At 44.5% G+C, this 15,368-nt stretch overlaps 1 protein-coding gene across 1 annotated transcript in view; it reads left to right on the top strand.

The window, feature by feature from the left end:
* LOC143986884 (uncharacterized) overlaps window positions 1–15,368 on the top strand; it is a 97,796-nt gene that overhangs the window by 45,899 nt on the left and 36,529 nt on the right. Inside the window, exons 12-17 of the mRNA XM_077485290.1 lie at window positions 2,837–2,964; window positions 3,053–3,176; window positions 3,293–3,390; window positions 3,480–3,581; window positions 13,646–13,852; window positions 13,980–14,121. Coding sequence (XP_077341416.1) covers window positions 2,837–2,964; window positions 3,053–3,176; window positions 3,293–3,390; window positions 3,480–3,581; window positions 13,646–13,852; window positions 13,980–14,121 — 801 coding nt within the window. The remainder of the gene's footprint in view (window positions 1–2,836; window positions 2,965–3,052; window positions 3,177–3,292; window positions 3,391–3,479; window positions 3,582–13,645; window positions 13,853–13,979; window positions 14,122–15,368) is intronic.

The raw sequence follows: 15,368 nt of genomic DNA on the forward strand, positions 1-15,368 counted from the left end.
CTAAACTGACCACCAATGTGAGGGGGAATTTGCACTGACCACTAGGGGTGCAACGGATCAAAAAACTCACGGATCGGATCGTTCCTCGGATCAGATAATTTTTCGGACCAGCAAATAATAATTAAATTTGCAAAAACCTGTGAAAATTCCACCACCATATAGTCCTCACTGTAATATACATCTCCCCCACTGTAATATACATCTCCCCCACTGTAATATACATCTCCCCCACTGTAATTATGGCAGAGTATCGGCAGGGTATCGCAGAGTATTGGCAGAGTATGCGGGGATGGCTGTGTCTGCAGTTGTCACAGAGCTGCTGCCATCCAATCCCCTCCACTGTACAGATCAGTACACAGAGGGGAGAGAGGAACCGGCGTGATCATGACGCCGGTTTGTTTACAAGTGATTGCGCCGTCATTTGACGAAGCGATCACATTGTAAACGCTGATGGGTGCACCAAGGTGGCTGCCGCTTTGGAACTAGGCCGAAGCCACTGCCTTTCCCGAGGACGAGACCGCGGAGCACTCCGCTCAGATCCGTTCGGATCACGGATCGGTGACGATCCGTTGCACTTCTACTGACCACTAATGTAACAGGGGATTTAACATCACCCACCAATATAAAGAGGGATTTTTATACCTACACCAATGTAATAAGAGCATTTACACCAACCAGTTTTGGTTGAGCTACATGGACTTTTCTTTTTTCAACCTGACTATGTAACCACCAGTGTAACGGGGTATATACAATGACCTCCATGTAAGGGGGGATTTACACTGACAACCATTGTAGAGGAGATTTGTACTGACTAGCAATGCAAGGTTACACTTTTACACTGACCACCAATGTTAGGGGTGGATTTACACTGACCACCAATGTTAGGGCTGGATTTACACTGGCCACCAATGTTAGGGGTGGATTTACACTGACCACCAATGTTAGGGGTGGATTTACACTGACCACCAATGTTAGGGGTGGATTTACACTGACCACCAATGTTAGGGGTGGATTTACACTGACCACCAATACTAGGGCTAGATTTACACTGACCGCCAATCTTAGGGGGGGGTTTACACTGACCACCAATGTAAGGGGGGTTTATACTCACCACCATTTTAAATGGGGCTTCTACATGGACCACCAATGTAAGGAAGAATTCAAAACTGACCACAAATACAAGTTTTGATTTTTTTTTTACCAATATAAAGAGGAGTTTCTACACTGGCCACCAATGTAATAGGAGCATTCACAGTAACCACCAATGTAAGGAGGGCTTTAGAGTGACCACTAATGTAAGGGTGACCTTCACACTGGCCACTAGTATGAATGAAATGATCGTACGCCAAGTGCCAATGTAATGAGAAGATTTACACTGACCACCAATGTAACTGAGACATTTGTGTGTGTCGGAAACGCATGCAAAATCGCTTTCCTGACACCACAGAAATGTGCTGTCCTTTAGCACATACACAGCAGTAGCAGTAATTGTTAATGACACCCTCACGCGTCTGCTAAGATTTGCGGATTCACATGCACCAAACTTCACTGTGCTGTGGCACCATGTTATTTTGAAAAAGAGTTCCACCTCCAGTTCGCTTACCTTTTGCATATGACCTCGGGGGGCACGATATACATACATATGAATGCAGGTTATTACATGTAAACACAGGGTTTGTCGGTGAGTCATCTGTACACACCAGTAGGGCAGAGCTGGGCAGCATTAGTAACCAAACTTCACATTGAGATATTGGGACACAGTACGGGACTAAATGTTCAAGGGACAAGGGAATTTTAACTGGTATAGTTGGCAAGCATGAGGCAGCTGCTTTGGGCCCCACAACAATAATGGGCCCCAGGGCAGATGCCCCTTTTTTCCTGCCTTAAAGCGGGATTCCACCCTAAAGTGGAACCTCCGCTGATCGGAACCCCCCCCCCCTCCGGTGTCACAATTGACACTTTTCAGGGGGGAGGGGGGTGGAGATACCTGTCAAAGACAGGTATTTTCACCCACTTCCGGGCATAGACTCCCACGGGAGTCTACGCCATTTCCTGCCCTGCCGCGCTGTCTGCTGGGACACACACGGGTCCCAGTGACAGCGCGGAGATCTCCTATTGCGCGGCGCGGCTCGCGCATGCGCAGTAGGGAACCGGGAAGTGAAGCCGATTAGCTTTACTTCCTGATTCCCTCACCTCGAATGGCGGCGGCAGCAGCCGAGGCCCGAGCGGTCGATCGGCCTCAGCTGCCGGCATCGCTGGAACCCGGGACAGGTGAGTGTCCATTTATTAAAAGTCAGCAGCTGTAGTATTTATAGCTGCTGGCTTTTAATATTTTTTTTTTGGGCGGAATCCCTCTTTAAAGATGGTTTTGGATATGAGGATTAACCCCTTCAGGGGGGGGGATCAGTTGATGATCAATATATCTTGCTTCCAAAGCTGGCCATACATGGTTCAGTTTTATCGTTCAGCCAGTGGAATGAGAGGTAAAAACTGAAGTGATTCCCCCATCCACACATTGGAGGGGGATGGGGGAATCCTTCCCACTGCACTATTGTATTCTGACAATGGGGGTGGGGGGGCTCCTCCACTCTCAGAATACACAGATCAGTGATGAAGCTATTGGCTGCAGCCTCAGTAGCAAAGTGGGACTGTTGGACTTGCATTTTATGTAATGACATCATAATACCTGCAACAAGCTTTTAACCTGTGGAGTGAAGGGGTCCTGTGTGGGTGAATTCTATCTCAGCCGGAAGTGCGGCTTTAATAAAATGGAGACCCATATAGTGAGGTGAGGAGGATTCTGGGAATATCATTTGATTTTACTATTTGTGTTCAGATCTAGAGTTTTCCTCCTGTGAAGTCTGGAGATCATATGACCATCACATTGCCTCCACCTCCCTCCCTGATAGAATAGAGAAATACAAAGAAGATTCTAGAAGTCACCAGAGAGATGATGGAGGAGAGGTGAGGAGGATTCTGGGAATTCTGGGACATTATCCAGTAACAGACAAGGGATGTGTCTGGATGGTGACTGTATCATTGTGTGTGTCAGGTTCCTATAAGGTGTCAGGATGTCACTGTCTATTTCTCCATGGAGGAGTGGGAGTATTTAGAAGGACACAAGGATCTCTACAAGGACGTCATGATGGACAATCAGCCGCCCCTCACATCACCGGGTAAGAGGAGACTTTATTGTAAAGGAGAGAGCAGTACGGAGGCTCCACCTAGATCCCCCATCATCTGATAAACACATAGAAACAATGTATTCAGTCAGTGTGTGTGTTTCCTACAGATGGATCCAGTAATGGGAACCCACCAGAGAGATGTCCCCGTCCTCTGTATTCCCGGGATTCCACAAAGGAAGATCACACCATCCCCCACCATCATCAGGTAGATGAGGAACAATCACTGATAGTATCATTAGGATCTGTACATTATCTGTATTGTTACTATTGATGTCATTTTTATTATATATTCAGAGTGGAAACCTGAGAGATTCTAAAGTTGAAGCTAAAGAAGCGATAAAAGAGGAGGAAGGTCACACCATCCCTCACCGTCGTCGGGTAGATGGACAATTATTGGTAGTTATAATTTATACGCAGGACGTTTGTTACAATTAAAGTTTGGCGAACGGTTTTGGGGCGAGCAAAAACTTTGTCCCGAATTTTGCCTGTTCACCCGTTTGGTGAACACCCAAATTTGCAGGGCGTTCAGTGGGTGTTTGCCCTGCTGAATGCTCTGCAATGCACTGCACACTACATTCTAAACCTTGATTGGGTAATGCTTTGGCCAATCGGGGTGCAGTGAATAGCTGGATATTAAGGTGTGCCATGGTGTCGGAAAGTCTGCCGTGGTGTCCTTCACAACCGATGAGTCATCAGCTGTCAATGGGCTTCCCTGCTGACAGCTGAATAAAAAGGCAAAAAAAATCAGCGTGGGACCCCCCCCCCCCACCTCCAAGCCATACCAGACCCACATACGAGCATGCAGCCTGATAGGGCAGGAAAGAGGGGGCAAGTGAGCCCCTCCTCTTGAATTATACCAGGCCACATGCACTCAACATAAGGGGGTGCTTTGGGGCAGTAGGGGCCCTCACCCCAAAGCACCTTGGGGACAGTACCTCTTCTTGACAACCCTGGGCGTAGGTTGTGGGGATCTGCGGGTGGAAGCTTATTGGAATCTGGAAGACCCTTTACCAAGGGGACACCCAGATTCTGGCCCTCCTATGTAAATAAGTATGGGAAACATAATACCCCTACCCATTCACCAAAAAGTAATAAAAATACAGAGACCGTTTTTGACAATTCCTTTATTTAAAAAGTAAAAACACAGTGTCCCCTGATGTAGTTCCATTGTTAATCATGTTGCATTGCTGACCCGAAAAAAATAAATAAATTGCTCTGCAGTCAACTAAGGCAAGCCGCCAAATGCCTAGCTTGCCGTTTGATAGTTCTTATATAGGTAAGGGTCAGAGCTACCCATTGATGTCAACTTGTAGCACCACCCCCCTTGTGATGTCACTGACCAGTCCATGTTGCGTTCATGTGGCCTGGTATGGTCCAGGAGGGGTGGTGGCACTTGCTCGTCCCTCGCCATTCCTGACCTGCCAAGCTGCATGCTCAGATAAGGGTCTGTATAGATTTTTTGGGGGGGGGGGCAGCATTTTTTTTTTAAATGTTGCGTAGGATTCCCCTTAAAATCCATACCACACCAGAAGGACCTGATATGGATTGAGAGCACCGGCATGACGTTTTTTTTTTTTTTTATATATTTTTCTATTGCTGACAATGGTATTGTATTGCCAGCAATTTCAATGTAATTTCATTAATTTTTTTTCTTTAGAAAGGTCAGTTTTCCTGCAGCAGGTTCTATACATGGTACAGATGCGCTACTTTATAGGCAGACTAAAGGGACCCTCAGGCACTATATTTAAAGGAATTTTTCATTTTTATTGTTTTACTTTAACCACTTGCCGACCGCACTTCCATATACTTCCCTATAGCTGAATGATGGCTACGGCGCGGCTGGCTAGTTCTGGGAGGGCCTCTTTTGATGTCCTCCTGTGCTCGGGCTTCTTGCATGCCCATTGTGGCGAGCACCTGGAAGTGTCTGATCACTGGGTCCGGGGGACCCAGCGCATCACGGATCAGGGTAAAAGGCCAATCACAGTGGCCATTTACCACGTGATTGCTCTGTGTGATCACTTTGTCAACAAACCGGGATCATGCCCGGTTCATCTCATGCACCTGCAGTGTTTCTCTATACTCTCCTCACACGCTGTATCCTGTGAGGAGAGGAAAGAGATACACAGCAGAAGCGTGAGTTGGCATCATCCCGAGTGCCCCTACAGTGCCATCTCTGTGTCCCTACAGTGCCAACGCAGTTCCATCAGTGCCACTACTAGGTTGGGGTGTTAGCTTTCCAAAATGGGGTCATTTTGTGGGTGATTCCATTGTCCTGGTGCTCCAGGGCTTTCAAAATGTAATAGGTAGTCAGGAAATTAGATGTGTGATTTATGTCCCTAGAACGCCTGAACCGCCTATAACTAAAAACTCACCAATACAAACAACATTTTCACCTTTTTGTATATCTAAATGAATGTTTATATATTTTTGATATTCACTCATAGCAGGCTGACACGTATAAGATAACTCAATATCTATTTTGGATATAATTATGATGGAACACGAATGTTGATTCAATATTGATCACACATATATTTTTTCAATTAGGATATAAAATTATTTTAGGAAATCTTTGCACGCTATTGCCAATAGCTTTTTCTTTTTAAAAAAACACCAGGTTTTGGTGATAGGGTTTAGCGCCATAACCTTTTTATTTTACACTTTTCATTTCCCTCTCCTCCCCACTAAGGAAGTGAGGGCTTCAGGCACAGGCAGCTCTAACCCAGTATATTTCCTTTTCTTCCTTCACTTTTTATTTTTTATATTTCTATCACATTAGAGATCTTGCTTTGTTTTTGGTTTCTCCATAGCGCGACTTTATTTATTTATTTATAAAAACTCACCATGCCTCTTACTAAGGCTACTTTCACACTGAGGCGCTATAGCACTAAAAACAGCACCCGCAAAGTGCCTGTAAAGCGCCTCTCCTCTCACTCCAGTGTGAAAGCCCAAGGGGCCCAAGGGCTTTCACACTAGAGCTGTGCGCTGGAAGGGCGCTAAAAAAGGTCCTGCAAGCAGCATCTTTGCAGCGCTTTAGGAGCCGTGTATAATCAATGGGCAGCGCCAATTTGAGGGCGCTTTTATCTCCTTTTTCGCCCGCTAGCGGGGGTTAAAAGCGCCCAAAAAGCACTGCAAAAACAACGGTAAAGCGCCGCTAAAAATAGAGGCACGTCTCTTTCAGTGTGAAAGTGCCCTAAATACCTTAGACTGTACAAAAGGGGGTCATTTGGGGAATAATTGTGCTTTCCTGGCTTGTTAGTGTCTCAAAAAATGAGATAGGCCGTCAGTACTTCAGGTGTGATCAATTTTCAGTGATTGGCACCATAGCTTGTAGACTATAATACGATAAGACCAAATAATATACACTGATTTGGGTTATTTTTACCAAAGAAATGTAGCAGTATAAATTCTGGCCCAAATTTATGAAGAAAAATTACACATTTTCAAAATTTTATAACAGAAATGAAGAAAAATGCATTTTTTATTTTTTTTTACAAAGTTTTCAGTCTTTTTTATAGTGCAAAAAAACGGATTGTATCATACTTACCGTCATTTTCCTTTCCTGGTGCCTATCCATGGCAGAATACCTGTGATAAGCTCCGCCCTAGACTCCTCCCCTCAGGATAGTTAAATACATTACAAAAGAAACAAAACTTCCCCCCCAATAGCATTCTCCTATTATATCGAATATCATGAGAGGACATGTATGCTGCCATGGATAGGCACCAGGAAAGGAAAATTACTGTAAGTATGATACAATTTACCATTTTCCTGGTGTCTCCATGGCAGGATACCTGTGATAAAATAAATAGCGAACAACAGGGTGGGTAATGCTCATAAAGAAAATGTTATCAAGGAAACGAGAGAGCTGACTCAATCGCCCTTCTTCCAAACTCCACTGAAGTGAGTGCCCCTGGATCAATCCTGTAATGACGCATGAACGTGTTTGGGGATGACCCAAGTGGCCCCTTTGTAAATGGTCTCTAGAGAGACATTAGCCCTTGTCGCCCACAATGAAGAGACTGCCCTCATTGAGTGGGCTTTCACCGCCGGAGGATCCATCCCTCTACCACTATACATTTTTTGGATCAGCTTGCAAATCCAGGAGGCGATAGTTCTTGATGCTGCTTCCTTCCCTCTATTTCTGCCCCAAGGAAGTATGAACAATTTGTGTGATGCTCTAAAGGGGCTTGTAGCTTGCAGGTAGCATCTTAGCACCTTGGAAATGTCCAATTCTTGTAGTGAACCTGAGAGTGGATCCATAAAGCTAGGAAGCACCCAGGCTTCTGAGAGAGTGGACCGATGAAACTTTTGGGACAAACCCTTGTACTGTATGCAGTTCCACCCTATCCGGAAAGAAAGATATGTGCTCAACTTTTACCCCCAAAGCTTGTAATTCCGAGGCCCTTTTCCCTGAAGTCACTGCAATTAAAAAGACCATTTTGAGCGTCAGGTTCCATAGGGAAGCGGATTTTATTGGGATGAAAGGCTGAGACCTCAGACAGTCCAGGAGAAAGAGCAGATCCCAAGCAGGAAAAGAACATTTTACTGGAGGTCGGATTTTGTTTGACTGTCCTGAAGAATTGAATGATGAGCGAATTTTATGCCCATCTTTTCTGGGTAGCTGCCGAAATAGCTGCCACCTGAACCTTAAGTGAACTGAGACTGAGACCAAGGTCCAGGCCATCCTGTAGAAAATCCAAGAGGAGTGCAGTTGATGGCATTGTAGGAGCTGAACACTTGTCTGCCACAAACAATTTGAACTTATTCCAGATTTTTTGAATAAACATAATTCGCGGAGGGTTTTCTGCCCTTCAAAAGAGTTGAGATCACATTTGCGGAGCAACTTAAGGACTGGAATTTCTCCCTTTCAACATCCAAACATGCAGATTCAGCTTGTGAGGAGCTGGAGGCACAAATCTCCCTTGAGAGAGAAGTTGAGGTAGCACCGGAATGTTGAAAGGGTGACACGTACTGAGGCACATTACCCAGGGGAACTATGGCCTCCTCGGCCATTATGGTAGAATTTCCACAACTCTGACTGGTTCCTTCATCAACCTGAGCAGAAACTTTAAGATTAAGGGCTTGGGAGGAAATGCATAAGCTGTTTTGCAATGCCACAGGCTCAAGAGGGCATCTACTGCTTCTGCTAGAGGATGAGGCAGGCAGGAGAGAAATCTTGGCAGTTTGGTATTCATTGGTGAGGCAAAAAGGTTGATATCCGGAGGATTCTGAAGACTCATGATCCAATTGAACACAAAGGGGTGAAGAGCCCATTCGTTGTTTTGAAAACGAGACAGATGATCTGCCTCCTTGTTCAGGTGGCCCGGAAGGTAGACCACCTTCAGATCCAGCAGATTTCTCTGTGCCCACAACATAATGGGCTCCACTTCTCTTAGTAAAGGGATGCTGTCGGTTCCCCCTTGTCTTTGGATTTACGACACTGCTGCTCTGTTGTCCAGGGGTACTAGGACTTGCTTCTGGTGTAGATGTTCTCACAGACACACTAGGGCTAGATAGACCACCCGTAACTCCAAGACATTGGAGACTACCCCCTTCGTGGGAAAGTCCCACCTCAATTGTACTGCAAGGTGATCGCAGTGTGCTCCCCAACCAATCAAACTTGCATCAGTGGTAAGGAAGATCCAGGAGGGGCATTGAAGAAGACAAGGTATTGAGATTAGGTCCTTGTTTGACCACCAGAGGAGACCCCTCCTCATGGGAACTGAAATCGAAAATTCACTGACAGTAACTTCCTCCTCCACTGAGCCAGCAAGCCCACTTGAAAAATCCTCATATGCCAATGAGCCCAGGGTAGCATGGTCCCGATTAGGCTCAAACAATTTAATGCTGACAGGTGAGAAAGTGACATGACACATTTTTTGGACAATAGCCACCACTTTCTGGGGGGAGATGCACCGTTCTGGCTGAGGTGTTGAAAAGAGTGCCGAGGTAGATCATTAAGTAGGTTGGGGCCAGGAGACTCTTTTCTGCATTCACCAACCACCGAAACTCATTCAGGGTGGACAAGAGAACCTCTCTGTGCTCCAGAAGCTGGGTTGGACTGGGGGCTAGCAATAGGATGTCGTCCAAAAAGTGAAAAACTTGCAGTCCTCTTTCCCTGAGGGGTGCCAGGACTGCGATTAACACCTTTGAGAATATTCTTGGGGACGTGCACGGGCTGAAAGGAAGGCACTGGAACTGGAGGTGCGTGGGACCCACCGCCTCCCTTAGAAATTTCTGAAAGGCAGGGAGAATGGGAACATGAAAATAGGTGTCTTGCAAGTCCACCGAGATCATTCAGTCTCCCGGTTGGACCATATGGATAATAGTTTGTAAGGATTCAATTTTTAAAGAGTCTAAATGAATTAAACAATTTAATCTCTTCAAATCCACTACTGGTCTCCATTCTCCACTCTTTTTGGGGATAAGAAAGAGAGGAGAATAGAATCCTGTGAATCTCTCGGAAGGAGGGGCAGGGATTACCGCTTGCTGAACCTGCGATAGGTGAAGATATTTCTGCAGAGCCTCCGTCTTTTGAGGAGAAGCTAGCTGTTTCGTTCGAACAAATGAGTCTTGTGGTGGATGACCTAGGAACGTCCAAAAATGACCAAACCGGATGGTAGATACCACCCAGTGATCTTTTCACCGGCTGGACCAGACTTCAGCAAACCTCTTCAACCTGGCCGCCACTGGAGGAAGTTGAGTGGCCTCCTGCCAAAGTTTTCGTCGCCTCCTGGGGGTTGGAGAGACTCCTCTGTTTGTATGACTTAATAAAGTGGCCTGAGTACTTCTCCAATTCTTCTTGGGATCCCTACGTTGATGGAGAGAAGTTCCTGTTTCTGGAGGACTGAAATTTAGAGGAAACAACTCGAACGCTTAACCCTCCTGTCCTGGGGAAGTAATCCCAATTTATTTATTTATTTTCCCCACTCACTCAAGAGATTGCTTTCTCCAGCCTATCTCCAAAACAGAGCTTTGCCATCAAAGGTGATCTTGCAACAATTTTTCTTCGATGCTACGTTGGCCGTCTAAGGTTTCAGCCACAGAGTTAATTTGGCTATAATCGTGTGCAACATCGCACTAGCTGAATACCTCACCGAATCAATTGCTGCTTCCCTACGAAGTCTTCAGATAATTTGAGCTCCTCCAGTGCTTTAATGATGTCATCTTTAGGTACATCTTGACGAATGGCTACCTCAATGTTCTCGGTCCAAACCATGATGGCATTAGAGACTGAAGCTAATGCTACAGCTGGCCTGCAGGCTCCTCCTGCCAATTGGTAGGCTTTCCTTAGGTCCAAGTCAATGCACCTATTCAACCGATCCTTAAAGGAGTCCGCCATTGGCAGGGAGATGGTTTTTAGCTAGGCGCACCATTGCAGCATCGACCACTGGAGGAGTGTCCAAGAGAACAGAGTCAGACTCTGCTAAAGCGTATAGCTGTTGAAGTCGGTTTAAGGAGAAGCGTTTGTCCGTCTTCCTCCATTCCCCCTCTATAAGTTCCTTTAACTCTTCCATAAAGGGAGAAAAGGCAAGTAAGTCTTTTCTTTAAAAATGGGGAAAAAGGACTTGGCTTTCTTAGGTGGTTCCTCCCAGCCGATGGCCTGATTGACCGCAGAAACAAATGGCTGAACTAAAGAGAAGTTGAAGCCTGAGGGCTCCGATTCATCCATAGAATCATCTGATTCATCTTTGTCTCCTGTGGTCGGGGGAAGTGGCCCTGATGTGGCCATTGCAGGACCCGCTGTTGATGGGTCTGGAAGGGTTGAATCCGAAGGCTGAACCTTCCCACTAGCCATGACCTGTTGCGAGGGAGATGAGTGCATTAGCTCGGCTAATTAGTGCTTGACCACCTTTTTTTATTAAATCCATCACCGGCTGAACTTCAGTTTTTTTCTTGTTCAGCATAACCCCGAAATCAGTTTTTGCAGACCAGCTTATCTGCCATAGGGGATGCTCCACATGCCCGGCATTTTTTGGCAATTTCCCGCCTGGGAGGGCTAGATAACCGATGTCTTTTAGAAGCTGTCCTCCCATCAGAATGGTGTCGAACTAGTCGACCGACTGTGATTAGAACTTGGCCGGGAGTGTCCACTGTGATGGCCAGAAGTCTTTTTAGACAGGTCTTGGCATATAGGGCTGAAACGAGAGTGACAACATAAAAGCACTCTTTTGTTCAAAAAAACATTTTTCCTTTTTTTTTTTTTTATTGTATTAGGTGCGTGTCCTTGCCTAAGAAAACGAGGGTCTTGGTCTGATGGCGGCTGACTCATAACTGTGGGGGCAAAGGGCAAAAAGCAGCAAAACAGAACACAAGCGCAAAGACAAGGGAAAGCCATAACAATAAAAAGGGGGGAAGAAAGTACAGCCCTTCCCCCTGTCACTAAGTAGCTACACTCTATTATATATATATATATATATATATATATATATATATATATATATATATATATATAGATATATATATATATATATATATATATATATATAGATAGATAGATAGATAGATAGATAGATAGATAGAGATATATATATATAAAATCTTTTTTTTTCACATATACCCCCCCCAAAAAAAAGAAACATATAGCAAAATAAATATGTACTATATATTTAAGTAAGGCCATTATCTCTTTCCCTTTAAAAACACCAGAAAGTACTCACCATACACGTCCACTACTGAGGCTACAGGAGCATTCCAAGGGCAAGACCTGTTGGGAATGAGCCTAAAGCCCCATACACACTATCAGATTTTCTGCAAATTTTTTTCCTTCAGGTTTACCAAAACCATATAATATGGAGTCAAACCTTAGGAGTTTCAATTTGTATGCAATCAGGCAGGCCCTTGCACTACATGGTTTTGGTAAATCTGAAGACCAATATCAGCAGAAAATCTGATAGTGTGTATGGGGCTTTAGGCTAACTAACGCCCTGCGCATCTAAACAGGGAAAGGGGAGGCGGATTCACACATCCCACCTTCCCTGCTCCGCCCCCTAAATATTTCATCCTAAGTGAGGGAAAGCCCACAGGGCTTTACCCACAAGAAAGATGGCGCCTCAAGTGTCAGCCACCTGCGCATGCGCCGAGCGGCCAGGAGCACGGCTCGGACAATCGGAAACTATCTGAGATCAGAATACCGCCCCTTCAGCGGCGCTTTTGCGCCCCGGCGCTCACCGCACAAGGAATGCCAGGGGAGACAGGAATACAGGACCAAGAAAACTACACAGGCACAGTATATGAAAAAGCTCAGGATTAAGGAAGCCATTACCTGTGCCCACTGTGGAAAGCCAGCTTAGCCCAATATGCAGGACTGTCGTTCCAAGTTTGGAAACTGCTGCTGCCCCAAAATACCCTCAGAAGGGGCTCCCCTCTTATCAGCAGTGTTAGCAGCCCAAGACAGGGGACCACATCTGGGAGAGGTTTGAACCCAGACGGAAGCTGCACATGGCAGAGGAAAAGACATGCACTGACACTATCCATCAGGTATGAGGAGAAAAAAGGAAAATGCCATTGGGGGTATGGTTGTCACTTTTATAATGTATTAAAGAGGAAGTAAACCCTGATGAGTTTACTTCCTCTTTCATTCCCTGCAAAGGTAAAGCATAATGGACTACTATGCATCGCATAGTAGTCCATTATGTGTCACTTACCTGACACAGGAGCCAGCGATATCACCGCTGTCCCCTGTAGTCCGGTGCATCCATCTTCTCGGTGGGTCTCGCTGCTCCACCGCTGTCATTCGGCGAAGCCGCGATAACGTCACTTCCGTGTATGCGCACAGGAGCCGCCACGCGCGGCATATCACCGTTGGTGGCGTGCTCAGTGCGCCTGCGCGCCGCTGTCTACGGCGCATGCGCCGTAGTCAGCAGTGCCTGTCTTTCGGCAAATATATACGGTTTAGGAGATATTTCTTGGACCTACAGGTAAGCCTTAATCTAGGCTTACCTGTAGGTCAAAGTATGTTGTAAGGGTTTACAACCACTTTAACTATCCTGAGGGGAGGAGTCCGGGTGGAGCTTATCACATTTATGCTACCATGGAGGTACTAGGAAATTATTTATATATATATATATATATATATATATATATATATATATATATATATATATATATATATATATATTTTTTTTTTTTTTATTTCCAAGTGCCCGGTAGGCAAGTGGTTAAGCACCATTAATATTACTGCTCCTGAAAAAACAATCTCTTTAAAACGTTTTTTTGCATTGATACATGTCCCCCAGGGAAGTACCCAGGCCCCCATACCCTTTTATGGCCAATTATTTGCATATAAGCCTTCAAAATTAGGACTTTTGGTTTTTTCAAGTTCAGGTCCCATAGACTATTAGGGTTGGCCATTTGGGTCAGAACTTTTTCTCTGTTAGGGAGTTTTGGTGTGAACCAAACATGGGGGGTTGTTTGGCCCATCTCTAGTTACAATGAATGCTTTATTATATATTCAGAGTGGAAACCTCAGGGGTGATAATATTGATGGTAAAGAAGAGTATAAAGAGGAGGATGAGGAGTATGGAGTGATGGAGGAGTTTTCAGAAGGACACAAGGATATGATGGAGCCACCTAATACCAGGAACCCACCAGAGAGATGTCCCCGTCCTCTGTATTCCCGGGATTCCACACAGGAAGATCACACCATTCCTCACTGTTACAAGGTTGGTGGGACGGAGCATCTAAAGCATGGATTTGTGGTGACAATATGTGGATTTTTATGTGATGTCACAAAATTAAAGCTTACAGTATATCTTACAGATGATATTTTCTCTCATTTTCTTGATTTAGAGTGGAGATCCAATCGATATAGAATTTGAGGTGAAAGCAGAAGAAGAAGAGAGGTATGTGAGGGATGATCAGCAGTCTATGGAGGAGGATGGAATAACGGGGACATTTATAGAGGAGGACACTCCTACAGAGATCAGCACAGGTGGGTCATTAACACTAAATACATTCCTCCACCCATACTGCTCACTGATTGGTCCAGAGTAGGGCGGGGACTAGGTGATATCAGCCTGTAATCCCCTGGTCACTTTCCTGAGCTGTGTTCCCCGTCCTGTATTCCTGGATTTCTCTCAGATAATCTTCCTTCTCTGTGCTGCCGACACAATTTATGTATCTAGACTGGATTTATGGAGATTCTGGGGATCAGTTGGCAGAAAAATGTTAATTTTCACCATAGATGTTACTAGACCGAGGCACCTGGGGTATGTGTCTTGGGCCTCCTTCTCCATACCCAGGTCTAGTAAGATCTGACAGAAAAATTCTCCCAGGGTTACGTGCTCTGTTTATGTATATATAAAGGAATTGTGCAATCCTAAACCATATAAACTTCCAAATCACTGTGAAAACCAGAAGAGGTGATTAACAATAAAGCAGTCAGTGAAAAAATAATTTAAAAAAATAATCAAAAATTTAAGAAAAAACCTTAATTGATTTTTTTTGGACTTTAAAAGTTTTTTTTTTTTCTTTAATTTTTGATTATTTATTTTTTTACTGGTTGCTTGATTATCACCTCTTTTGGTTTTCACAGTGATTTGGAAGTTTATATGGTTTAGTATTGCGCAATTCCTTTTATATATACATATTGTTAAATTGAGTATTTCATTCTTTGGAGTAGCGGCACCTACACATATATATTTTTATTCATCTTTATACAACAATTTTTAAATCATTTATCACTTCACTATTTTTGGTAAGTGCGGAATATTTAATTTATATATTGATTTCTCTGTTATTTGCTGGCTGTGGCGGGTGGAGGGATATGTCTGTATAGTCTCAGACCCAAGTCACTGAGTGCAGTCTCAGGAGATGGGAGGCAGCGGTGTGGGACCTCTGCAACTTGTCTCCACCAAACATTTAATCTTCAACTGATTACTGAATACCAATATTATGAGTCCTGACCCTTACACTGTATAATTTATATTGTACATTACATACACCTGACCCCTGCGCTATATAGTCTATGTTGTACATTACATACTCTTGACCCTTACACTGTATAATTTATATTGTACATTACATACTCCTGATCCCTGCACTATATAGTCTATGTTGTACATTACATCATTCTGATACTATATAGTCCTATCTGTTGTATCTTATACAATATGTTGTACATTACATAGTCCTGACTTCTGCTCTCTCCCCTCTGCTATATATACACATAATATGTAT

The sequence above is a fragment of the Lithobates pipiens genome, unplaced genomic scaffold (assembly GCF_037356315.1).
Source record: "Lithobates pipiens isolate NorthernLeopardFrog02 unplaced genomic scaffold, aLitPip1_a1.2 Scaffold_18, whole genome shotgun sequence".
In the NCBI taxonomy this organism is placed as follows: domain Eukaryota; kingdom Metazoa; phylum Chordata; class Amphibia; order Anura; family Ranidae; genus Lithobates; species Lithobates pipiens.